Source organism: Ornithorhynchus anatinus, chromosome 11 (genome assembly GCF_004115215.2).
Source record: "Ornithorhynchus anatinus isolate Pmale09 chromosome 11, mOrnAna1.pri.v4, whole genome shotgun sequence".
NCBI classification, from domain to species: Eukaryota; Metazoa; Chordata; class Mammalia; order Monotremata; family Ornithorhynchidae; genus Ornithorhynchus; species Ornithorhynchus anatinus.
Window position 1 is genome coordinate 3393657 of NC_041738.1, and position 25983 is coordinate 3419639.

Consider the following 25983-nt stretch of genomic DNA (forward strand, 5'->3'; position numbering starts at 1 on the left):
GGGCCCTGGATGAGGTGCCCACCGTGTGCGGGACACTCCTACCGCGTGCAGAGCGCTTGATTGGGCGCCTGTTAATAATAATAATAATAATAATAATAACGATGGCATTTGTTAAGCGCTTACTATGTGCCGAGCACTGTTCCAAGCCCTGAGGGGGTGGGGTACAAGGGAACGGGCTTGTCCCACGTGGGGCTGCCCGTCTTCATCCCCGTGCGGTAGTATTTATTGAGCGCTTACTATGGGCAGAGCACTGACATTTGAGATCACCGAGGCCCAGAGAGGTCAAGCGGAGCCGGCATTCGAACCCACGACCTCCGACTCCCAAGCCCGGGCTCCTGCCACCAAGCCGGGCTACTACGCGCGGAGCGCTGTTCTAAGCGCCGGGGTACAGGGGAATCGGATCGTCCCACGTGAGGCTCCCAGTTAATCCCCATTTTCCAGATGAGGGAACTGAGGCCCGGAGAAGCGACGGGACTCGCCCACAGTCACCCGGCTGGCAAGTGGCAGAGCCGGGATTCGAACCCGCGACCCCCGACTCCCAAGCCCGGGCTCTCGCCACCGAGTCACGCTGCTTCTCTGGGCCGCGTCCGGCCCGACCGGCTCGTACCCGCCCCGGCGCCCGAAACGTTGCCTGGCGCGTCGGGAGCGTCTGACGGACGCCGTGACCCCCTAAACCCAGGCGGCGGTCGCCAACGCGGCCCCCCGCCGCGGCCCCGGGTCCGATCCCCCCCGCGGGACGGCTCGGATGCCCGCGCGCCTCGGGCGTTCTGCCGCCCCCGGGGGTGACCCGCTCCCGCTGCTCGCTTCTCTCCCAGACGAGCCGCTGCCGGAGCCCTCCGAGGGCCGGCTCCCGGACCGGACCCCGGCACCCACGGTGGAAGCCGCGCCCGCGCCAGGAGCCCCGGGGACCGGCTGCCCCCGCGCCGTCTCGGCCCCGGCCGCCACGCCCGCCGGGCCGCCCGGGGCCTCCCCCGCCGGGGCGGGGGGGGACGGGTCCGGCGGCGAAGCCTCCGGCGGCGAGGACGGGTGGGACCGGCCCTCCCCGACCCCCGTCGCCCGGCCGCCCCCGCCCGGCCGCCCCTCGGGACGCGGGGGCGGCGGGGGCTCGGCCCGTCTCTGCCCGTCGCGCCTCCGCCTGAGGACGAGAGGCGGTCGGTCGGGGCCGAGTCCTCTGCCGGCCCCGTCGGGCCCCTCGCCGCCCCGTCCTCCGGGGCCGTGCGCCCGTCGGCCCCGGTGTCCGGCGTGGGCCCCGAGCTCCACGGCCCCGACGCTCGGGCCGCGTCACCCTGCCCCCCGCCTCCGTACGGCTCCGGCTCCGCACCGACGCGCCGGCCGCGTCGCCCGGCCGGCCCCCGGACCCGGCGGAAGCGGGGAACGGGGCAGCCGGTCCGCCGGCGGGAGGGGACGATGGCGGAGAGCGGCGGTCGGCGCCCGGCGGCCCACCGGGCTCCTCGGCCCGGCCGGCGGCGGGGGGACTCCGGCCGGGAGCCCCGGGGCGCCCCCACGACCCCTCCCGTGGGGTGGACCGGCGGCCTCAGCCTCTTCCCCGGAATCGCCCCCACCTTGGATCCCACCCGGCCACCGGCCGCTCCTCTGTCCGCCTCCCTCTCCGTCCGGTCAGCCGGGACATGGGCCTCCCCCTCCGCGAGCCCTCCCGAGCGGCCCGGCCCGCCCCCCGCCTCCGGCCCCCCGACCCCTTGCGCGCTCTGCGGCCCCCCGCCGGCCCCCGGCCCGTCGGCCGGCCCCGGGGAGCGCGATGCCGGGTCCGGGGACGACCTCGGGACGCCGACCTCGGCTCCGGGGCGGGCGGGCCCGGCGCGGCGGCCCCGGCCGGAAACGGAGTCGCTGGAGGAGGCGTGGGAGCCGGGGGGCGATGCCTTTGATTCCTCGTTCCCCTCGAGACCCGGCGTCCGGTCCTCCTCCCGGCCGGCGGGGGAACCGTGGCCGACCGCGACCCCCGCGGCGGCGACCGGGGCCGGTCCGGCGGGAGACCGGACCGCCCGGATCTCCGCCTCCTTCGCCCGGCCAGAGGCGGGGACCCTCGCGGACTCCGCTTCCCGAGGCGTCCTGGCTTCCGAGGCCGAAGCGTCGGGCTCGGCGACGGGCGTCCCGTCCGTCCCGTCCGTGCTCCCCTCGGCGCCCCCCGGCAGTCGCCGGGACCTGGGGGTCTCCGGCTGGGCCGACGGGACCCCGCCGCCCGGCGCCACGGGGGCCGGAGAGCCGTCCGCCTCTCCCGGCCCGGCTCCTTTCGCCGAGATCCCGCCGTTCTCCCTCCGAGGGGCCGCCGGGGTTTCCGAAGGGGGACCGGGACGCGGCCCGGATTCCGCCCCCGGCCCTCCCCGGACGGCCTCCCCGGAGCCTCCGGGGGCGGCCTCGGCAGCCTCCGGTGGACCGGCCCGGGGCCCCCCGGCCGGGACCCCGGTCCTTCCCTGGCCCGCGCGGACCGCCGACCTCTACGGTTCAGACGTTCCCTCCGTTCCGACCGACGCGGGTTCGGAGCTCCCCCCGTCACGGACCGGCCCCGCCTCCGGCCCCCTCGCCGTCCCAGAAACGGCTCCGACGCCGGTCCCGGATTCAGGAGCCCTGTCGGCCTCCGCCTGGAAGGCGGCCGCCTCCGCCGCCCCGGAGTCTTCGCCGGCCTTCCCTGCATCCCGGGGGCCTCCGTCCGAAGGGACGCGTCCCCGGGCGGTCCCCTCCCGCGGCCTCTCTGAGGACGACGCCCCCGGGCCCTCCTCTCCCTCGGCCGCCCCCGTCCGGACGGAGGGGCCGGCCTCCCCCCCGCCCCCGCGGCCCGCGGGCGGAGGCCCTCGGCCCGCGTCCCCCGGGCCCCCCCTCTCTGGGATCCTGCCCGGTCGGGAGCTGGGGGTCTCGAGCGGACCCTGGCCGCCGTCGCCCTCCCCGCCCGTCCCCGAGGTGACCCCCTCGTCGTCCCCGTCGGGCTTGGAGGCCTCCTCCGGGGGCCCCGCCCTGGGCCACCTCTCCGTTGCCCCCGGCGTGGCCGGCGTGGCCAGCGTCACGCCCGCGTTGACCGCCACCCCCGGCGTCGGCCCGGGGGACCCGGGACCGACCCTCGGAACCCCGAGCGCCCCGCCCCTCCCGTCCACGGGAGCCTCCGGGACCCCGGCCCTCCTACCCTCGGTGACCCCCAGCGCCCCGCCCCTCCCGTCCCCGGGGGCCGCCGGCACTCCGCCCCGCCCGTCCGTAGGGAGCCCGGGCGCTCCGCCCCTCCCGTCCCGGGAACCCCCCAGCGTTCCTCCCTTCCCGTCCCGGGGGACTCCCAGCACCTCGACCCTTCCGTTCCCGGAGACCCCCGGCACCCCGCCCCTCCAGTCCGGGGGGTTCCCCGACGAGTCACCTCTCCCGTTCCCGGGAACCCCCGGCATCCCGCCCTTCCCGTCCCCGGGGGCCTCCCGCGGCTCACCTCTCCCGTTTCCGGAATCCCCCGGCACCCCACTCCTCCCTTCCGTGGGATTCCCCAGTACTTCGCCTCTCCCCTTCCCGGGAACCCTCGGCACCCCACCCTTACCGTCCCCGGGGGCCCCCGGTAGCGCCCCTCTCCCATCCCCGGGATCCCCCGGCACCCCACCCTTCCCGTCCCCGGGGGCCCCCGGTAGCGCCCCTCTCCCATCCCCGGGATCCCCCGGCACCCCACCCTTCCCGTCCCCGGGGGCCCCCGGGAGCTCACCTCTCCCATCCCCGGGAGCCCCCGGCACCCCACCCTTCCCGTCCCCGGGGGCCCCCGGGAGCTCCCCTCTCCCATCCCCGGGAGCCCCCGGCACCCCACCCTTCCCGTCCCCGGGGGCCCCCGGTAGCTCACCTCTCCCGTCCCCGGGAGCCCCCGGCACCCCATCCTTCCCGTCCCCGGGGGCCCCCGGTAGCTCACCTCTCCCATCCCCGGGAACCCCCGGCGTGCCCGGCCCAGTCATCGTAACTCCGACCCCGGCCGCCACCCGACAGCCGTACGTGTGTGACATCACCGTCCCCGACGCTTACCTCATCACCGCCGGTAAGACCCGGCTCCCGGGCCTGCGGTCGGGGCGGGGCGGGACGGGCTCTTCCGGGAAGGCCGCGCGGTCACCAAACCCGGTGGCCGGCCGGGAGCGGGAGCGGGACCGCCGCCGTTCGCGGAACCGGGCCCGGGAACCCCTTGGGATGGGGAGAACCCGGGAGGACCACCGTCGGGGAGGGCGGATTTCCGGAGACCCGCCGGCCTCGGAGGGAAGGGGGGGGGGAGCCGAAGTCGTCGGCCGCTCAGATGGGCACGAAATTTAAAACGGGAAACCAGGAGTTCACAGCTCTGTCAGGATACCGGGAGCCGCTAAGGGGACTCGCCAAGGGAAGCGGGGTAGTTACGGGTGCCGGGTGGTCCCTGCTGGATCACCGCGGGAGAGTCGGGGATGGGGAAGGGAGGATCGGGGTGTCGGACGGTTGGTCCCGGGTCACTGGGGGAGGGGCAGGGCGGGAGAGGGGAGAATCCGGGGCGTCGGGCGGTTCGCCCCGGGTCGCTGTAGGGGAGACGGGGGCTGGAGGCGGGAGAATTAGGGGTGCGAGATGGGCTGGGCTGGGTCCCCGCAGGAGCGTCAGGGATGGAGGGAGGGGGGCCGGATGGTCTGTGAGGGATCACCGGGGGAGAGTCAGGGGTGTCGGGTGGTCCGTCCGTAATTGCGAGAGTGGCGAGTAGGTGTCCGGCGGGGAAACGGAACCCAGATCCTCCCTGCCCCCTGCCCGGGACGGAGCCCGGGTCCTTGGAGTCTGATTCCTTACGCCTCCGAATAGTGCGGGATCTGTGTCCTTGGGTAATTTACTCCTCTGTAAGATGGTGGGGGGAGGGCCCCCCCCCCCCGGCCCCTCCCTGACCCCTGGGGATGCTAAAACGAGAGAAAAAGGGCCTAGCGGGCCGGGGACAACCGGGGTAGGAGGGCCACCGGCGTCCAGCCGTATGTCCGCTCGGGCTTGTACTTGAGGTCCGGGGTCCGCCTTCCCTGAGTGATCCCTCGTAGGGAGTGAGCACTTACTTTGCACCGAGCACTGTGCTCAGCCCCAGGCCCAGTCGCCAGCGTAACCTAGTGGATAGAGCACAGGCCTGGGAGTCGGAAGGACCGGGGTTCCGGTCCCGGCTCCGCCACTTGTTCGCCGCGTGTCCCTGGGCAGAATCACTTCACTTCTCCGTACGCGTCGTCTGTAAAACGGGGATTAGGAGTGAGCCCCGTGTGGGGCAGGGACTCGACTGGCTCGAATCTACCCCAGTGCCTAGAACAGCGCTCGGCACCTAGCGGGCCCTTAACGAGTACCGTTACTCTCTTGTTTATTCTCGTCCCTGTGGGGTTCGGCGATGGGGAGAAGCGAGGATATTATCCCCGTTTTGCAGACGAGGAGGTTGAGGCTCAGAGAGGTCGAGCGGCTCGCGACAGCCGGCCGGCGGCGGAGCCGGGACCGGGACCCGGGTCTCCCGTCCCCCAGCCCCGGGCGGCGGCCGGCCGGGGGGGCCGGGGAGGGCGCGGGGGCCGGCGGGGAGGCTGACGCGCCGGGTGGTTTGGGGTGTGTCGGCAGTCTTGGCGCGCAGAGCGGTGCAGGAGTACATCATCATGGCCATCAAGGAAGTGCTCAGGCTCCAGTTCGGCCGGGCCGTGGAGCTGGAGGTAAGCGCTGGGCGTCCCGTCCGCCCCGGTCACGTCCACTTGCGTCAACGCCCACCTTGGCCCTGCCCGCCTCCCGTGGACGTGACCCGTTCCCCGCGAGCCTCGTGGGCCCCGGACAGCGTTCGGGCCCGTCGGGGCGTTGGGGATCACATCTCCGGGCGGTCCCCGGCCGCGGGCCCGAGCCGGCCACGTGACCTCGGGCGTGTCACTCGCCCTGCCTGGACGTCAGTCGGCCGGTCGTATTTATTGAGTGCTTACTGTGTGCGCGGCACCTTACTGAGCACTTGGGAGAGTACGGTATAACAATTTAACGGACACGTAGCCTGCCCGCAGTGAGTTGACGGCCCAGACGGGGAGACGGACGTGAATATAAATCAAGAAATGAGGGCTTTCTGTCCAACTGGGGGCCCCGGGCCGGGGAGAAGCGCGCCGACGATGTCATTCTCCACCTTCCAGGGAGTTAGCTCCGAGTTCGTAACCCGGCCTCGGTCCCCGTGCCCCGTTGGTGGGCGGAGGGGGGCGGCCGGCGGGGCACCGGGCTGAGCTTCCGCTTCGGTTCCAGGTGTACGAGATCTTCCCCGAGTTCTCCTTCCTGGTGACCTCGGGCCCGTTCGTCTACACGGCCATCGCCGTGGTCAACGTCCTGATCAACAGCAGCCTGGTGCGTCACCGCACCCCCCTCATCCTGTCGGTGCAGCCCGCTTTCTCCGTGCCCAGCGCCCGCTACCAGGTGCAGACCGGTGAGTGTCCGGCAGCGCCGGCCGCGGGGTCGCAGGCGGAGCCGGGGGAGCGGCCGAGGTCCCCCGGGGCCCCGACCCGTTGGCCGGCGAGCTCCCGAGGGCAGATAGCGTGTCGACTGACTCCGCGCCGCTGTGTAAGGCACAGTGGTCCGCACGCGTTAAGCACTCGCTAGCGTTTTCCGGCCGGTGCCGTCCGAGGGGCCGAGACCGACTAGGATGCCCAAGGGGTCCCCTCCTCCGGGTCTGACCGCGCCACTCTCCCGATCCTCCCGGCGATCCGCTCCGCCCCTCCCCCGCTCTGACTCCCGATTCCCACCTCCCCGGGAGCCTTCCCTAATCGCCCTCGCCGCTTCTGAGCCTCGCGTCACCCGATCACATCCCACCATCCCCACCTCCGTCTCGGTGCGCGTTGGAGTTGTGGCCGGGTCTTCCCTGCCGCTGGGTGAAAATATCCAAGTCTCCCCGCCTCCCCCGCGTTACCGTGTTGTGCCGTGAGGCCCGGGCCCGGGCCACGAGCTCTTTATGGGACCTTCTGAGCGCTCTCCCCGATGTCCTGCCCGGGCCGGGCGTTGTCGGAGGTACTCGGTACCGGCCCCGGCTGGCAACTGGCGGTCACTTCTCGTCTTGGGCACCTGTACGACGCACGTGCTCGTCAGCTCGTCGTCCGCTATCCGCGGACCTCTGTCCCGTCTGTCTGCCCTGCCGGGGCCGACGGCCCTTGGGGACCGGGGACCGGGGACGGGTCTGGGGCATTCCTTAGCGCTCAGCGCATTGCACTGCAGCCAGTGGGCGCTCAGTAAATACGGTCACCACCGCTTTACCGCCGCATTACGCTGCAGTCGGTCACACTTCTGGAGTCCCTACGGTGTGCCGAGACCCGTGCTAAATAGTGCCGGTGAGAGGAGGAATAGTATTTATGAAGCCTGTACCGTGTGCAGAAAACTGTGCTAAATGCTGGGAAAGAACAGAACACTCCCCCACCGAGCCCTACTGAAATCTCACCTCCTCCAGGAGGCCTTCCCAGACTGAGCCCCCCTTTCCCTCTGCTCCTCCTCCGCATCGCCCCGACTCCCTCCCTCCGCTCTTCCCCCTCCCTACCCCGCGGCACTTGTGCATCTGAACGTGCATGTTTTTTATTCTATTTATTTCGTTAACGACGACCATCTATCTATAATCCTATTTATCTGTATTGATGCCTGCCTACTTCTTCGGATGTTTGTCTCCCCCCGCTTCGAGACCGTGAGCCCGCTGTTGGGTAGGGTCGGTCTCTATCTGTTGCCGAACTGTACTTTCCAAGCGCTCAGTAGGGTGTTCTGTGCACAGTAAGCGCCCAGTAAATACGAGTGAGCGGACACACCGTTGGGAATTACGCACAACGGCTGTCCCTTGGGGGGCTCACAATCTACTAAACAATTAGGGGAGGACAGTAGAGGTGGAAGGCACAGTCCTCGCCCTCGTGGAGCTAAACAGACTGGCCAGGGAGACAGGTGGACGTGTTTTATATAGTTAGGCTGGGAGAAGAAACGGCCCCTGGACTGGTAATAGCCAGAGCCGGGCGAGAAGGGTACCTTCGTTCGTTCGGTCGGTCGTATCTGTGGAGCCCTTACTATGTGCAGGGCACTGGACCGAGCGCTTGGAATGTATAATTCGGCAACGGGGAGAGACAATCCCTGCCCAACAACGGGCTCCCAGTCTAAACGGGGGAGACGGGCAACAAAAGCAAACGAAAGAAGTAGTCGGGCGTCAGTACCATCGAAGTAGATCGGTAGAATTATAAATATATGCACATCGTTAATGAGAGAGAGTAATAGATACGTGCGCATATACACAGGTGCCGTCGGGAGGGAAAGGGGATAGCTAGAGCAGTGGGAGGGAGTGGGGGGAATGGGGAGGTGGAGGGAAAGGGAGGGCTCGGTCTGGGAAGGCCTCCTGGAGGAGGCGAGCTCTCAGGAGGGCTCTGAAGAGGGGAAGAGAGTTTGGTGGATGTGAGGAGGGAGGGCAAGCTCTCGGTACGGGGCTCCGCACGCGGTAAGCGCTCCGTAAATCCGATCGAACGAACGAGTGGATAATCATTTAAATGCCGTTCGGAGCGACTGTTTAAAACGGCCCCGGGGTCGGCAGCGATAGCCGAGGTGGTGTTGGTGGCGGTGACAGAGGTGGCCGTGACGGTTATCTCTCCCCCCCCCCCCCCCCCCCCCGGCCCCCAGTGCTGCAGTTCGTGCCGCGCGGCATGGACCCGCGCTTCTGCAACTTCACGCAGCGGGTGGAGCGGGGCCTGCGCACGGCGTTCGCGGAAGTGAGGAAGCAGCAGCGGGAGACGCACGACTTCACGGTGCAGGTGCGGGGGCCGGAGGACGGGGGCGGAGCTCCGCGCCGGCCGCCGGGCTCCTCCGCCCCGCCGGGTCCCGGGCTGGCGTCGGCGGGGGTCCCGGCGGGTCTGGCCCGCCTCGGTCCCGCGGGCCTCCGGGCGGGGAGAGGGAGCGAGCCCCTCTCCCTCCTGCCCCGTTCCCTCCCTTCCTCATCCGGGTCACCCCCGCCTCCCCCGGCTGCTGTCCCCGCACCAGATCCTGAACGTGACCGTGGGGACCCCCTGGACGGGCCCCCGCCAGGGCCCCGTGAGCGTGGTCTTCGCGGTCCGCGGCCGGGACGGCTTCCTGAACGGCTCGGAGGTCAGCGAGCTGCTGCGCAACCTGAGCCGGGTCGAGTTCAGCTTCTATCTGGGCTTCCCCGTCCAGCAGATCGCCGAGCGTGAGTGTCCGGCCCGGCCCCCGGCCCTCCCTCCCCCGGCACCCTTCCCCCCGCTGTCCGGCAGATAGCCGAGTGTGAATATCTGGCCCGGCCCCCGGCCCTCCCTCCCCCGGTCCGGCAGATGGCCGGGCGGGAGCGTCCGGCCCGGCCCCCGTCTTCCCCCGCCCCGTTCCCGGAACCTAGCGACTGGGGGCGGACGGACCCTAGAATCCCAACCGACATCAAGAGGGGCATCTCTCCGCTCCCCAGCGGACCGACCCTCAGCCCCAGCCCACCTTTCGCCTGCCACCTCTGGGGGTCAGGGAGAGGTGGCTCGTGCTCAGCCTTCCCGCAGAAAGGGAGAGGTCACGGGCCCGAGGGACCCCCGGCCTCCGCGCCCGCTCTCGGACTCCGCCGACACGCTGCCCGGCCTCCCCTTCCTCTCCGCCGACCCCCGCCCGGACCCTCGTCGGGCTGGGTTTGGCCGTCCTCCCCTTCCCCCACGGTCACATCTCGGACCCCTCCCGCTTCCAACCGGGGCCCCCCCCCCCCCCCCCGACGGGGGCTGGGCCCTACCCCCAGGGAATGCCGTCCCCGCCGCTGACTCCCGCCGTTTGACCTCACAGCTTTCCAGTACCCGCAGCTTAACGTCTCACACCTGATGAAGTCATCGTGGGTGAGGACAGGTGTGTTCAGCCCTCGGGGCGGGGGGTCCCGGAAGACCCCGACGCCGGAGGCCCAGGTGCCGCTCCGGAGTTCGGGCCCACCTGGGCGGGGGGCCGATGGAGCCGCCGGGGCGACTCCCCCCCCCCCCCCCGGCCCCGCGCGACCCTCCGCCCCCGATCGAGAACCCCCTCCTCCGACCCCGCCGGGCCGCGGCCACCCCCGTGACCCGTCCGCCCGCCGCCGCCGGAGGGAGGGTGGTTTCGGGGCTCCGGGCGGGTCTCCCGTCGGCCGGAAGGTACCGACACCGGCGCGCGCGGTCGGCTTCGGCTGCAGTTCTCCTGGGAGTGATCGAGCGACGGCTGCAGAGCGACGTCTTCCGGGCCGAAATGGAGCGCAAGCTGGCCCGGGTGCTGAGCGAGGCCCTGGCCGGCCGGCGGCTGTGGAGACGGGCCAGCTTCGCCGGGAGCCGGGTGGTGCAGGTGGGTGGCGGCGAGGGCGGGTCGGCGGCCGGCCGCGGGCCACCCTGGGCCGGCGGGGCCCCCGACGGCTCCCGTCCCCTCTCAGGTGGTGAACGTGTCCCGGCTGGAGGGGGACGACAGCCCGGTGCAGCTGGTCTACTTCGTGGAGGACCAGGACGGCCAGAGGCTCGGGGCCGCCGCCGCCTCCGGACTCATCAACCGCGTCGACCTCCAGAGAGCCGCCATCATCCTCGGCTACCGCATCCGAGGCTCCCTCGCCCAGCGTGAGTCCGCCGGGGGCGGGGGCGGAGGGGCCCCCGGCTGAACCGCTCCCACCGAGGGGGCCGGGGTCGGTGCGCGCCCGCGCGCGCCGTCGGTGAGTGTCTGTCCTGTGCACGACTGCTCCGCGGGGGTCGGGCGGAGCGACGCGGGCGCCGGCGTGCGTCGTAGCGGTCGGTGCGTGCGTAGCGGTGGGCGTGACACGGGGGAGCGAGCGTGAGAGGTCGCCTGCGTGCGTGGGTGTGGAGGTAGCTCTGCACGCCTGTTTGGCTGCGCGTCTTTGTACGTGTGTGGGCTTGTGAGCGTTAGAGTCGCGTGTGGACACGTGTGTGCCGGCGCGCGCTCGTCTGTGGGATGTGCAGCGCTGATTCGGCGGAGGAGCCGTGCAGCCAAGGGGACCCCCCCCGCCCCTGCCAGGTGGGAAGCCGAGCTCTTAAGCTCCGAGCGCGGAGGCCGGCTCCAGCCGGAAGCCCTGAGCTGCTTCTGATAGTATCAGTAGTAATTGTCAGGGTGGTGGTATTGGCTGAGCACTCACCCTGTGCCGAGCGCTGCGGGAAATACTGGATCTTCGGATCAGACGCCATCCCTGTCCCCCACGGAGCCGACCGTCTGAGGGGGAAGGAGAACAGGCGTTCGAGTTCCCCTTTTACTGATGAGGAAACTGAGGCACAGAAAGATTAAGCGACCCGTCCGGGGGCCCCCCGGAGCCGGCGTTAGAACCCGGGTCCCCGGACTCCCGGGCTCTTTCCACCGGGCCGCTCTGCTTCTCCTGCAGGTGACGGCTCAGCCTGGGGGTCGGTCGGACCCTTTCGGGCCCGTCACTCGGCGCCGTGCTTGGGCCCGAGTAGGCGTTTAGTACGTAGCTAACCGCCGCCCTCGGGACTGTGTACCGAGCACCCGTCGCGGGCGGGGAACTCCGCCCGGCTCTCGGTGATACGGAGTACGCGAAGCATGGTCGCGTCCTTCGAAAAGGAGGTCTGGCGGGCCCGGGGTGGGCACGGGGGGTGGAGGGCGGGCCCGCTGGAATGACCGGGCCCTCGGGCCCTGCCCTCGGCAGCCTTGGACCGAGCGAGGGGACTCCCCCCCGAGTCCCGGAGCAACAACCTGTGGATCGTGGTCGGCGTGGCGGGGCCCGCCGTGGTCGTCGTGGCCGTCTTGGTCATCCTCTACTGGAAACTCTGCCGCACCGACAAGCTGGACTTCCAGACTGACCCCAGCGGCAACGTCCAGCCCCGCCAGAAGGTAATAACGACAGTCCCGGTATCGGTCAAGCGCTTGCTCCGTGCCGGGCACCGCGATAGGGGCGGAGCGGGTTGGACGCGGTCCCCGTCCCACGGGGGGGTTCTCGGTCTCAATCCCCTTTCACGGAGGAGGTGACTGAGGCACAGAGAAGTGAAGAGGGTTGCCCCAAGGCCACACGGCAGGCAGGTGGCAGAGCCGGGATTAGAACCCGTGACCACCCGACTCCCAGGCCCGGGCTCTGTCGCCACGCCACACCCGAGAGCGGGTTGGGGAGGGGTCCTCGGCCTTCGCCGGGGGGTGAGGGGTCGACCGGAGGCCTCCGGAAATTTCCCGGACGGGACCTGGCGTGGGGTTGCGATCCAGTCCACGCCGAAGACTTAACAGGAGGGAAGCGTGGGAAGAGGCACAGAGGCTCACTTGGGCTGGACACGGAAGGACCGGGAACTAGGACGCCCCCCTCACCCGTGCGCACGGACGTGCGCACGCACGCCCCGCCCCTCCCTCTCCGGGGCTTGGAACGCGCTCGTCGGGACAGAGCGGTTCCGGGATGTCGCCGAGAGGGGATGGGCTTGGAGAGGGAGTTTCTGGGCCTCGGAGGTCCCCGGAATGATAGGCCGAGCTCCCCCAGCTCTCCCTCAGTGACCCGGCGCCGACCGGGCGTCCGGGTGTCCGGCCGGCCCCTCCCGACCCCGCCGGCGTTCCCGGCTGCCCGGCTCCCTGGGGGTGACGCCGCTGGGCCGCGGGAGACGCGGCGCCGAGAGTACGGACAACGGGCACAGAGGTGCCGGCGGCACCCGGACCGGGCGGGGAGGGGCCGGCCGAAATCCAGTTTGTCCCACGTCCTCCGGACGGGGCTGGCTGGGCCGAGGTCACTCGGTCCCCTCTTCCTCCTCCGCTTCTCCGGCGCTCCCCTGCCCCCGCAGCTCCTCTCTCCTCGTCTCCCCTCCTCCAGCTGCAGGTCCCCAGCGTCAAGGGCTTTGACTTCGCCAAGCAGCACCTGGGCCAACACAGCAAGGACGACATCCTGACCCTCCAGGAGCCGGACGCCCCGCCGCCGCCCGGCCCGGGGAAGGAGCCCGCGCCGCCCCCCTCCGAGAACGGGGAGGTGGCCGGCCCCGCGGGGAACCCGGCCGCCAAGGCCCCGCCGCCGACCCGTCGCCGCGGGAGGTGGTTATCGGGCGCGTTGGGCACCGTCCTCCCGGGCGGGGGGCGGGGGGGGGTGGGCCGGCGGGGCTCCCGGGGACGTGGCCGGCGGCGGGGCGACCCCCATCCCTCCCTCCGCTCCGTCTCCGCTCCCGCAGAGTGTCCCCGTCGGACGCGGACTCCTCGGAGAGCGAGCCGTCGAGCGAGAGGGAAGCCACGGACGAGGCGGCCGGCCTCCCGGCCCCGGCGGCCAGAGCCTCCCGAGAGCCCAAAAGCGGTAGGTGTCCGCCGGCTTCCCGGGGCGGCGGGGTCAGCCCCCCCCCCAGCCCCGTCCCGCCGTCGGCCTCCTCGCCGTCCGTCCTCACTCCGCCCGCCGCCCGGCTCGTCGGAGGTTGGCAGCGGGAGAGGCGAGAACGAGGTACGGCGAGTAGGTCGGCGTGAGAGGAGCAGAGAGCGTGAGCCGGGGTGCGGTGGAAGGAGGGAGCGGAGACTCTAATGGGAGTTTCTGCTTGATGGGGAGAGGAAAGGGTCACCGTCTGAAGTTTTGGAGGAGCGGGGAGACGCGTGTGAACCTTCCAGGCCCCAGTTCTCCCTACCTGCAGTGCCTTCTGAAATCACCTCTCCAGGAAGCCTTCCCCGATTCACCTCTCCTCTCCCTTGGCTCGATCCCCTGCAGCTCCCACGTTAAGCACTTCTTCCCCAACTCTGCGTCCGTGTTTTCCCAGACCTATTTCAGCGGTTACTTTCCTCCTTTTTTTAATGGTATTCGGTAAGCTCCTATTAGGTCCCCGGCCACGTACGAGATAGCAGGGCCGGACGCGGTCCCCGTCCGGCGGAGAGCTCGCAGTCTTAATCCCCATTTTACAGCTAGAGTAACTGAGGCCCAGAGAGACCAAGTGACTTTTCCAAGCAGACAAGTGATGGAGTCTGGATTAGAACCCAGGTCCTTCTGACTCTCAGGCCCGTGCTCTGCCCGCTAGGCCGTGCTGCTTCTTCCTCCTGTCTGGAGATTACAGTAATCATAAGTGGTATTTGTTAAGTGCTTATTCCGCGCCAGACACCGTTCTGAGCGCTGGGGTGGATCGAATCGGGTTGAACACGGTCCCCGTCCCGCGTGGGGCTCGCCGTCTCGATCCCGGTGTTACGGATGAAGGATCCGAGGCCCAGAGAAGTGAAGCCCGGGCTCACGCAGCGGACGGGTGGCGGAGCCCGGGTCCATTTGGCTCCCGGACGCGGGCTCTATCCGTGAGGCCACGCGGTTCCTCGGATTATTTTTAGGGTCTCTCGACCCCAGCCGGACCGTGACATCCTCGAGAGCGGATCGTATCCGCCCCCCCCTTGGCCGTCACCTCGGCGTCCGATTCCGTGCTCCGCTTCCGCCCGCTGGCCTGAGGCGAAGGTCCGTCGGGCCCTTCGAGGGAGGCGGTTCCTCCCGGCCACCGGGAGGCTCCCTTCACCGTTCACCTCAATGACCGATGATAATTACGGTATCTGCATACGGTACGTGGATATACGGAAAACTCTCCGGATCCACCACCAGAACGGATGCAGGTGGAGGTGGGGCGTTCCGGGAGAGACGGATCCACGACGTCGCCGTGGGCCGCCCGACGGCGTCAGACGACGATGTCTGCTCAGCGCTTGCCATGTGCAGTGCACTGTACTAAGCGCCGGGGTGGGTAACCAGGTGCGGGGCGGAGCGTCCTGGCCGCCTCCTGCACGCCGGGGGCCCACCCGGGATAAGCGAAGGCCATCGCCTCCGCCCTCGAGCTGGCGGTCCGAGGCGGGAATTGAGTAGCAGCTCGTTGGGGAAGGGGCCGTGGCATCATAATAACCGTGGCCCCTGTCGAACGATTTCTTTGGGTCGAGTACCGTACTAAACGCTGAGGTAGATTCGGGATGATCAGATGCCGCACGGGCCTTACAGTCTAAGTAGGAGGGAGAATGGGTATTGAGACCCAAGAATAGGGGCCCGCTGCGCTTCGATCCTGGCGATAGATATCGTCGGCCTGCTTGGGCGGTGGGGGCGGTCCCGGGGTGGTGGGGGGGGGGGGGGGGTTGCAGTGACTTGCTTCAGGAAGAGACCTGGGAGGACTAGGAAGCAGACGGAAAGGCCTGGGTGTTAATCCCAGCTATGCCACTTGTCCGCTTTGAGACCTTGGATGAGTCATTTCACTTGTCTGGGTCTCAGTCACCTCATCCCTAAAATGAGGATTAAGACTGTGAGCCCCAAGCGGGATATGGACTGGGTCCTACCTGATTGGCTTGTATCTAGCCCAGCGCTTAGTAGAGTGCTTGGAACACTTAAATACAGATATTTTATACGTATGTGAAAAGGGCCAGCCCAGTTGGGAGAGCAGTATTTTGGGGGAGCGTATTCAGGGTAGCTTGGCGACAGGATGGAGGTGGCTAGTCTTCAGAGGCCTAGTCAGCGTGCACTGAGGCAGGGTACTTGTAGTCCCTGGGACGTACACCCTTGGGACAGACGGACAGACGGACACACGCCACGCGTACAGTTCATTTCCCCCTCGTCGCGGTGGATGTGTTTGCCCGGGGTGCCGTGACGGCGTTTTCTCTCTTTGCCCTCGGTTGTGAAGGGGAAGCCAAATTGGTAAAGGAAACTAGAGTTGGTGACGTCTGCCCGACCCGCTCCCCCGGGGGCCGCGAACGCGGGGAGCTGGTTCGGCCGGCGCCTCTGGGGACCGGGGATTCGCCGAAGGGGAACAGAGGCGAGGCTGAGAGGCCGGCGGCTCGGCCGGGGTCTTGGCCGGCCTGCGTGTCGCCTCGTGCCAGCTGGGCGCGGCGGCCTGCTCGGCTGCCCTGCCGCTCCCCCCGGCAAGGGCTGGGGTCGCCCAGTTTTTTCCCCTGACCCCCGGCTGTTTCCGGGGCCGGGCTCCCATCTCCAAGGGGCTCGGGGCCCCCGTCCCCGGCTGGACCAGGGAGACCGTTTACTCGTTTTGATGTCTGTCTCCCCGCTCCTGGACTGTAAGCCCTGTGTGGGCAGAGATTGTCTCTCTTTATTGCCGAATTAGTACTTTCCAAGCTCGTGTACGGTGTTCTGTACACAGTCAGCGCTCAATAAATACGGTTGAATGAATGAATAAGTAGCCGGCGACCCCTAGCCAGGGCCCAGCGATCGGAGGGGGACCCGCGGTTCTGTGCCAGGGGGACAGAACGTGGCCGTCCAAGCCAGAGGGCCCAGGATGGCCTCCGGGCTCTTCCTTATTCAGTCGATGCTGTTTATTGAGCACTTATTCTGTGCGGTGGGGTGTATTGAGCACTCAGGAAGGCTCATTTCCGTGGCGGGGGAGGAAGCTACAGCCCTGATCTGGTCCTCCCCTCGGCTTCCCCAGAACCCACGGGGCGAGGGGCCGGGGGCCCTCCGTCGCAGTCCCGTCCTGCCCTTGCCCGCTGACTCCTGCCTTGCGCCCCCCTAGTTGGTCTCCGGCTTTCCTGGGCATCGGGGGGCCCTGGTGCTGCAGTGCCCCTGGGTCTCCCCGTTATCCTAGAACACCCTGAAGAGGGGGAGCTACTGCCGAACCCTAAGTTAAGGGAAACACAGGCTGTGATACCCCCCAGTGGCCTTCCAGTGCGGGATCCGGCCCGGTGGAGGCCGGCAGAGCCGGCCCCTCCACCGGGTCGGAGCCGGGGGGGGTCCGGGATCGGGGACCCGGGGCACTCCGCAACCGAAGCACGCCTCTCGTTCCAGGCCCGCTGGTTTCTGGGGGCGGGAACGAGCTTCCATCCTCGGCGTCCCTCTTCGAGCACGTGGACCGGATGCCCCGGGCCCCCGAGCCCGCCCGGAGGCTCCCCGGGAAGATCCAGCTGATCGCCATGCAGCCGATCCCGGCCCCGCCGCTGGCCGACCCGGCCCTGTCGGACCGCGTCGCCGAGACCAATAAGATGAACAAGGAGGTGGGTGTGTCGGTGTGGGTGTGCGTGTCCATGTCAGCGTCCGCGAGCACCCCCCCGTCCCACCGCCGGGACCGTCCCTCCCCTCTGTGCCCCCTTTGTACCCACCGGGGGTGCCCGCTTCTGGGGGGGGGGTCAGGAGGGGGAGGCTGGCAGGGAGCAGCCCCACCCCAGCACTTGGCCTCAGTGGGTGCTGGGGGCCTCCTGAGATCAGCCCTATTCGGTGATTTCTGGGGTTCATCCCCCACGGGTGGATTCGATCTGGGTTGCCATCTGGAGCTCCCAACCTGGGGTGGGGCTCGGCTCCCTCTGGAACCCCAGCAGAGAGGCGAGGTTGGGTCCCCGAGGGAAGAATCTGGGCATCGGGCCCAGAGGTGACCTGGCCCAAGCCCTGCCTGCCGCCTCCTGACCTGTTCCCTATCCCTGGCAAGGCAGGGGTGACCCGGGGTGGGGGGCTAGGGATGAGAGAGCCGGCAGGATGGGGTCGGGCGGGTGGAGCGGGTCCCTTCGCCGTGCGAAGCCAGAATAAACTCTATTTAGGGATCCGGAGGGAGGGCCCGGGGCAGGGGGATGCCTCACGGGGAGGGGTCGGGCAGGCCGGTGCCGCTCGGGGGATCCAGCCGCCCTGGGGGGCTGGGACGGCGGGGTCAAGCCAGCGGCGAGCATCGGGGCGTGCCTCTCGCCCCCTGCCCGGCCCAGATTCAGACCGCGCTGCGGCACAAGTCGGAGATCGAGCACCACCGCAACAAGATCCGGCTGCGGGCCAAGCGGCGTGGCCACTATGAGTTCCCCGTGGCAGACGACCTGGCGTCCGGCGACTCCCGCGAGCGGCACCGCGTCTACCGCAAGGCCCAGATGCAGATCGACAAGATCCTGGACCCGGGGGCCGGCGTGCCCAGCGTCTTCATTGAGCCCAGGAAGAGGTGCCGAGAGAGGGGGCGGCCACTGCCGGGGCTTGCCGGAGTCAGAAGGGGATGAGCCGGGGAGGGTCCCCCGTCCCGTCCCCCCCCCCACCTCCCTCCCCCGCACCCCCCAATAACCTCCCTGTTCCCCCACCCCTACTAGTGGTTAAGGCCTGTCGGTGGGTTGGTTTGGACCCGGACCTGTGGCATTCCCGAGGGCGCTTGGCGGAACCGGCAACCCCCCGGGGCAGGGTCTCCACGGGTGTTCCCCTTCCGGGAAAGGTGTCTCGGCTGGAGTGGCTGGTTCCGTTCTGGGAGAAGATCTGCTGGTTTGTCCTTATCCCGCTGCCGCCTCACCCACCGACACCCAGCGCAGGCTGCGGGGACCCCGGCGGGGCGGGACCTGGGGGGAGGCCTCGGCCCCGACTCCTTTCTCGGCCCCAGTTCCCTTCCCCCCGCCACCCGCCCCCATCACCGTCCCGCGTCTCTGTGGGCAGTGACCTCCTGACCCTTTCCGTCTGACCCCCTGGCTGCCTCCCCCCGCTTTCCCATCCCGCCAGCTCCGCCGCGTCCCCGCCGACCCGCGGCCTGGCGCCACCCCCCTCTTCTCGGCGCGGTTGGCGGGGTCCCGCCCAGGTGGGGCACGGGGGCTCCGGTCCGCGCCCCCAGTGCCGTGGGCCCCGAGTCCCCGGAGGGGTGAGCTGTCGGCACGTGTTTGATGCTGATGGAGTTGACGGCCCCGGGGAGGGGGCAAGCCCGCTTTCCAAACCCCGGCCTATGCCCATCCTGGGGGCTGGAGGTCCCGGCCCAGAAAGACCCCAGTTGGCAGCGTCCTGGGGGCCGGGCGACCCAGGGTGGGCGAGGAGGAATCCTCTCCGAGCGCCCCCCTCAGCAGCCCCTCGTGCTTCCAGCTCCCGGGCCAAGCGTTCCCCCAAGCTACGGCGACGCCACCCGGCCGCTAGCGGCGGCCCCGCCGACGCCGAGCGCGACCGCCTCCTCACCACCGACAGCGACGGCACCTGCAAGCGGCCCCCCGGCGTCCACAACTCCGCCTACGTCGTACGTGGCGGGGACCCCGTGGGTGGGGGCGGGGACCCATAGTCGGACGGCGGGACTCGGTAGGAGGCCGGGGGCGGGTTGCGGTTTGGCGGGCCGTAGTGGGGAGGTGCAAGAGCGAGAGGCCGTGGGGAGGTGTGCTCGGGAGGAGCGAAGAGTGTGAGCCGGGGCGTAGTGGGAAGGCAGGGTGGAGGGGCTCCTTCTGGACCAGCTGACCCGCGGGGTGAGCCCAGACGAACGAGGGCTCTACCGCCGTCTCTCCGTCTCTCCCCGCACGTGGGCCCAGTCGGACCCCGACCTCCCCGCCGAGCCGCGGACCCCTTCCTCCGAGGACCCCGGGGGGGATGCGGACCGGCCCGGCGGCCCGTCCCAGTACGTCCCGCCCCGCCCGTCCATCGAAGAGGCTCGCCACACCATGCACTGCCTCCTGGATGACGCCTTCGCCCTGGTGGCCCCCGGCGGCCCCTGCGCCACGCCCCCCGTGGCCCGGGCCCCCCCCGGCCAGCCACGGCACCCCCGGAGCCGAAGGGAGGCGAGCCGGCCCGTGGGGTCCCGCGTCGGTGGCCCACAACCCCAGCCACGTGAGTGGGAACCGTTTGCCGTCTCTCCCCCTCCCTCTGAGCCCCGGAAGGGTCCCTCCCGCCCTCCCCTCCTCCCTTCCTTTGGCTCCTCCCCGCCCCCAGTCATTGCCGGGTCACATGGACCTGCAGGTGGTGCCCGTTTGGTGTCCCCGTCGCCCCCGACCCAACTCTCAGCCGTTGGGTTGCCTCTCCCTGGGGGGACGGGTGGGCAGCGCCGGGCCGGGAGCGGGATCGCTGGGCCACGTGGTCAGTGCCTTGGTCTCGATCGGTGTCACGGCGGCGGTTGGGTAGGGCGAGATAGGGTGGTATCCCGGGGCCGCACGGCTTCGGAGGCGGCGGAGGAGCTTCGGGCGGTCTGTCCGTCCAGAGGCCAATCGGGGTCTGCTCCCTCTCCGAGGACCCCGACGCCCGCCCATCCGTCCTGCCGAGCGCGCTCGTGTCGGCGCGGTTCCTCCCGCGGGGCCGTCCTGGCGCCGGCCAGCGTGGGCGGCCGAGCAGACGCTGACTAACCGCTCGAGCCGGGTCGGGTTTCCCCGGCCGGGTGAGGACCAGGTTCACCCTCTTTCCCGTGGGAGAGCCGAGACCCGGCCGGAAAGGGCCAGGACCTGACCCGGCCAAGCGCTCCGGCGGGCACGTTAATCCAACGGGTTCGTCGGGATGGACTGTGCTGTGCAGGGTGCCGGGCCGGGCTCCTGCTGGGTGCAGAGCCCTGGCCCGGTCATCTGCTGGATTCAGGGCACTGGATTAAGCACCCGCTGGACGCGGGGCACCGGACCGGGCGCCCGCTGGGTGCAGAGCACTGGACCGGGCACCTCTGGCCCAGCGGCGAGGTTTCCACGGGGCTGAGGGCAAGAAGAATTTGGGACCACCAGAGGCTGGCAGGTGCCCCGAAAAGAATGTCCTGCCTCTGCCCGGTGGCTCAAACACGAGCAGGGACCGCGGGGACGGGGCAGGGGGCAGGCCAGAGACTCACTCTGGCCCTGCATGGGGGGCAGAGTGGACAGAAAGTGCCCTCTCCCAAGGCCCCTTCCTCTCAGTCCCAATCACAGTAACTGAGGGCTACACGAGGTTGGCACTGCCTCTCAGCGTCGGTGTACCCCCCACCCACCTTGGGGCAGCTGGGGAGGGCCCGGGAGACTCCTGATCCCGCCACCGCCCTTTCAGGGGGGCAGTTTGTCGTTCGAACCGTGCACTTGAACGAATGCCTCCCGGTCCACCGTGGCTCAGGCAGCCCAAGGCTACGGGCACGGGTCCATCCGCCTGCCCGTCCCCCGCCCGCAGGCGGCGCCCAGTCGAAGCCTCTGTCCCCCGTCCTCGGGCACGGCTGGTCCGCTCGCCCTTCAACACCTGTGATACCCCCTCCGCTCTGGCTCTTCTCCCCTAGCGCTACGACGGCTACGGTCTGACGCCCCAGCCGGCTCCAGCCCCGGCCCAGAGGTAAAGACGATGGGTGGTTGGGCGGGTGGGGACCGGGGGGGGGGGGGGGGGGCACGCGGGACGTGTCGGGGGGAACAGGGTGGCATAATAATAATTTAAAAAAACGTAGCATTTAAGTGCTTACTGTGCTAAGCGCCGGAGTAGATACAAGATGATCAGGTCGGACACGTTCCCTGTCCCGGGAGGTCTGCCGGGAGTTCAGATGTTGCATTTTACAGCGAAGAGACCAAAGGCAGAGGGGTGTGGGGCAGCACCTCTTTGCGCCCGGACCGTATCGGGGCCCAGGTGATGCCCGCCTGCTTTCGTCCCCAGGCCCGGTTTCGGTCCCGGCTTCCTCCCACCCCCCGAGCCCCAGCAGCCGGCGCCGGGTGCCCCCTTCGCCACCCGCGGGGTTCCCGTCGAGCAGCTGCCATCCGTGGCCCGACCCCGGCCCATCGGGGGCGCCACAGGTAGGTCCCGGAGGCCCGGCGTCCGGGGCGGGTGCGGGGGGGGGGGGGGGCCGGGGAGGGGGCCGGAGAGCAGCACCCGGAAGCTCCTCCTCCACCCCCAAGGACCAGGTCGGGCCGGGAGACTTTCAGGGAGACTGGTCGGCTGATAGGGCCCGGCCCCGGGCTCCGAAACCAGTTCGGGTCTTGTGTTTGTCCCTTCAGTGGCGGGCAGGGCCCCTGCTCTGTTTACCCCAGACCCCAGCCCCTGGCAGCTGCGAGTCAGATCCGGAGCCTGCTGGCCTCCCTGAGCTAGGTCGCGCGGGTCGGGGCGGGCGGGAGGCTCAACTGAGCCTCGTTAGCAACTAATCCGGAGCTGGGCCCCCCCTCCCCCTCTGAAACCTCCCTGCTCTGCCCGGATCGCCTCAGGTGAAATGGGCAGTGAGACTCTGGAGATCGGGGTAGGGGGTGGACGGAAGGGCCCGTTTCTGAGCCCCAGCGGGGACAGAGAAGCGAGACTGGGCCGGGGGTCCGAAGGCCTGGGTGCTGGGACCAGCTCCGCCCGGGGCGGACGGTCCCGGCTCGGGCTCGGGTCCGGCCCAGGCCAGCACCAGGGCGCTGAGAGGCACCGCGTGCCGGTTACCCTCCTGGGCGGGCGTCCGCGTTCATGCCCTGAGGCGGACCGTCTTAACACCCCTGACTCCCCCCTCGCCGTCCCTGACTCTCCCCTAGTGATCCACCACCCTGGACTTTCCCCTTGCCATCCCTGACTCTCCTTCAGTGACCCTTCGCAGACCTCCAGCTCTCCCCTCTCCGCCTCTCTCTCCCCCCCCGCCAGGGACCCGACCCGGCCCATCCAATGACCCCGATTCTCCCTCCGAGGCTGGGGCTAGGCCCCGGAGACCTCACTGTCCCCCTCTCCCCGTATCTGAAACCGAGGAGGAGCATTCACCCCTCCAGATCTTCTGTCGCTTCCTCGGGGATATTCTAAGACGGAGTCAGGAGTCTTGTCAAGCACTTTTTGAAACTAAGAAGGGCTTTTTCCTCCCCTCATAATAACGGTACTAATGACGACGATAACGATAGCGTTCACTCCTCGCCTGAGCCCCTGACCCCGTCCGAGAGTTCCGGCTGCGTAGTGAGGCCGGTCTCTCCCACGAGTGACCTCGGCGGGGGTCAGTTAGCCACTCTGGGTCTCTGTCTCCCTGACCGTAGAGCGGGCGGTGACCCCTGCCCTTCCCTGCCCTCCAGGGTTGCCAAAGGGTACTCCCAGAACTCCGAACTGCCGGCACCGGAGAGGCCTCGAACGCGCCCCAACCCAAGGGAGGATTGTTCTCGTGCCACGCCCGGCTCCGCCAGGGGCAAGCCGTGCGGCCCGAGGTGCCCCGGGGCCCCCCCTCCCCTGACCGGCCTCTCGGGACAGCGGCCCCGGTGCCGGTCCCTGGGGCCCGTGAGACCCCGCGACCCCTCCCCTCGCCAGGCTGAACGCCGCCGCTTCCTCGCCAGGGCCCCAGGCGCAGCAGCTCGTCCCGCTGGACCTCCCCGGCCGCGTCGGAGCCCAGCCCGCGGACGTCCCGACCGGAAGAGCCGGGCCCGGCCAGTGCGGGGGGCCGGGCTGGCCCTCGCTCGGTGGCCGGGAGCAGGGAGTGAGGAGAGGAGAGGCCGTGAGTATTGGAGTTGGCTCCCTCTGACCCCAGAAGGCGGTTTCTCCACCCCCTTCTTGCCCTGTACCGTCTCCACCCGTCTCCCCCTCTGCCTCCCCCGGTGCCTTTGCCCTCGTCCCTGAGGCGGGGACTGGTTGCGGGTGGAGGGGGTACGGGAGACTGGGTTTGGGGGTGGCGGGTGGCCCTTTTCATTTGATTTCCAAGCCGGCTTGCCGAGAAGGAGTTTTTAATGGCGAGATGTAAATCTGAAACTCCTAATTCCGATCCCTTGGCCCCCGGTGGTCCTCGTGTAAGTACAGTCTTGGTTATCTCTCCATTAGAGAAGCAGTGCAGCCTAGTGGAGGGGGCCCGGGCCTGGGAGTCAGGGGACGTGGATTCTCATCCCCGGCTCTGCCACTTGCCTGCCCTGTGACCTCGGGCAAGTCGCTTCATTTTTCTGGGCCTTAGTTTCCCCCTCTGGAAAATGGGTTTTCCGGTGCCTGCCGTCCCTCTTACCTAGACTGTGAGTCCCACGCGGGACAGGGAATGTGTCAGGTCGGATTACGCTGTATCATCGCCCCCCCCCCCGTGCTCAGCGAAGTGCTTGGCACATGGTAAGCGCTTAAGAAATAGGCAATGGTTATCCACCTCGATGATGGGTACCTTCCCGACTCCGTGCATGGATGATTGAAAGCAGAAACACCCACCCGCTCTTGCCTGGTAATGCATCCTATTGCTCTCTCCGAGCCGAGTTTCCTGCCGTTCCCCGGCGTCGGCCCCTTCCCCTGCCCGCCCTGACTCCGCCGATCCCCCGTGGTGGATTGTGCTCTGTCTGGTGATGGCAGCCTGCGGTGTTGGGGGGGGCCCCTGACCTGTCTCCCGGCCCTTAACCTCCCCGATGGCATGTCGTGGCTGTTCGTCCTCATTCCTCCCCACTTCCCTCAGCTGGCAAGGGGGTCCTGGCGGGGCCTGCCCCGAGGGAGGGCGACTCTAAACCTTTCCCGGTGTGGTCCGTGACCTCGCCCTCTCTCCGTGTTCGTTTCAGAGCTGTGTGCTGGGAGTCCAAGAATACCCTTCCTCCTCCCTGTTTCCGGGGCCCAGGACGCTAGCGCGGGAGCCCTCGGCCCCCACGGCCCACCGGGGTCCCGGCCTCTCCCCCGGCACCGCGGCGGACCCACCCCCGGCCCACTCCTCGGCCTCCCTGATCAAAGCCATCCGCGAGGAGCTGTTGCGCTTGGCCCAGAAACAGAGCGTGGGGGCTCCCTTCCACAGCTGACTGCCCCGGCCGGGGCTCCATCCGCTTCCCGTGGAAGCAAGGCGGCCGGGAGCCCCCGCTGCCGGGAACTGCCCGGGCCCCGCGGGGCTCCGCTTCCTTGTCGGCTTGCTCCTGGACCCGCGGGACCGGATTTCACCTGCCGTGGCTCGGAAGCGAAGGGTTCGCCCCCAGGAGAGACCCGCCCCATCCAGTCCAGCCGGCAGAAGGGCTCTGTGGGAAACTCCTGACGGCGCCCAGCTGGGCAGGGAGTGGACCGGAGTGACCGAAGCGCCCGTGGGGTTCACCTGAGTGCTGCTGGCCACCACCCTCGGAGCGAAGACGGTGGTGACGAGGTGTTCCACTCACCCCTCTCCCCCTGGGAGGATCCGCTGACCAGGAGGAGGCCCGGCTGACCGACGCGGGACCCGGTTGGCAGGCCGGCCCCCCGCGGGCCAGCCTCTGCCCGCGTCCCCTCTCCCGGCTCTTTCGGGGCACTGGGAGGTGCCCAGGCTGGTTCTGGCCGGGGACCCGCAGCCCCTATAGAAGCGAGGGATTTAGCGGCGTGGCCGTTTCACCCAGCGTTGAGGACCGGGATGCGAATCCGGCAGCCCCCGCGGAGTTTCTCGGTTCGGTTGCGGATCGGGTACCCGCGGAGGTTTTGGGTTCCCAACCCGGCACCAGACTGCCCAGGGCGGGCGGACGCGTGGGCAGGGTTCGGGGCGGTGGGCCGGACTGTCCAGGAGCCCCCAGTTCTCCGAGGATCCCAAAGCACGTCTCCTGGGGGCACGAGCGGCTGTCCACGGCAGAGCCCCTCGGTCGGGCCCGGGCAAGGTTCGGGTTCGCCGCGCTGCCAGACGGGATGTCGGGGACCTGCCCCTCACGCTCTGCTTGCGGGAGTTGGGGTGGCCCCCACAGCCCTTGGGACGGCCCCGCACTTGGGCCGGGACCTCTTCCCCTCGGGGGGCCGGGGAGGGGAGATTTTCGCGGCCCAGTGGGACGAACTGGAAACGAGCCTGGAGGCCAGAGACCGAGAGAGCGCGTCTTTATGGGACCGGGCTCCTCAGAGTTGGTATCTCACGCCCGGGCTGTGGCCGGTTATCGGGACAAAGCTGGCCACCCTGGGGCACGGTGGTAACCGGTCAGGCTCAGACCGGGCCGTGCTTGGACCTCCCTCGGAACTCTCCCTCGGAACCGGTCAAGTTGGGGCAGTGAAAGGGATGGGCTGGAGCCGAGGGGCCCGGTGCTCCCGCTGACCCAGGTCGTCCCAGGAAGTCCCAGGTGACAAGCCCGGGCCGGGACCCTCTCCCCCTACCCCAACCACCCCCGTGTGCGGTCGGTGCAGGGGTTATGTCCGTAGAAGGGTTCCTGACCCCCCCCCGTTCGTCATCTCTGTTGTGACTTGGGTACCGATCGGCCCCCGCTGTGGGCGCGAAAATAAGAGATGCTATTTTGCACACACGGTGACTCCGGCGATGTTTCTTCGGTGACGGTAGCCCCCCGACCCTGTGGCTGGGACTCAGCGGTGTTTATTGAGTGCTCACTACGTGCAGAGTACCGTACTAAGCGCCTGGGAGAGCTCAGCGGGAACCGTACCCTCCTCTGGCCCCAAGCTGTGGGTCTCAGCGTGGTCGTTGGCCCTGGGAAGAACGGTTTCCCCCCGTCGCCGGCAGGCTGGCGACATCGCCGGCCGGGCCCGAGATGCGGCGCCAGGCCTCTGCCTTCCCGACGGGAAGCAGAGGAAGCAACTCCCCAGCTTCCCGACCCCGTCTCCGCAGCCGAGGAGCCCTGCTGGGCCGGAAGATGGACGTAGGCGGGAATGGGGCGCTGAGGCTTGAGGGCGGAGGGCGGAGTCGAGGGCCTGAAGACGCTCGGCCGCCCTGT

The 25983-nt window shown here is 69.3% G+C and overlaps 1 protein-coding gene across 1 annotated transcript; it reads left to right on the plus strand.

Annotated features, from left to right (window-relative positions):
* The first annotated feature begins 745 nt into the window (after positions 1 to 745).
* On the plus strand, positions 746 to 24221 carry KIAA1549 (KIAA1549 ortholog). Its single transcript, XM_029075234.1, is given in 23 exon segments — positions 746 to 1026; positions 1149 to 3201; positions 3615 to 3808; positions 3879 to 4006; positions 5551 to 5639; positions 6202 to 6379; positions 8587 to 8717; positions 8944 to 9127; positions 9733 to 9792; positions 10106 to 10251; positions 10337 to 10514; positions 11567 to 11751; positions 12704 to 12918; positions 13053 to 13171; positions 16601 to 16806; positions 17503 to 17726; positions 18617 to 18764; positions 19048 to 19253; positions 19255 to 19342; positions 20727 to 20779; positions 21092 to 21228; positions 22711 to 22868; positions 23893 to 24221. Coding segments are annotated over 23 exon segments (5592 nt in total). The 3' UTR covers positions 24124 to 24221.
* The last annotated feature ends 1762 nt before the right edge of the window (positions 24222 to 25983 follow it).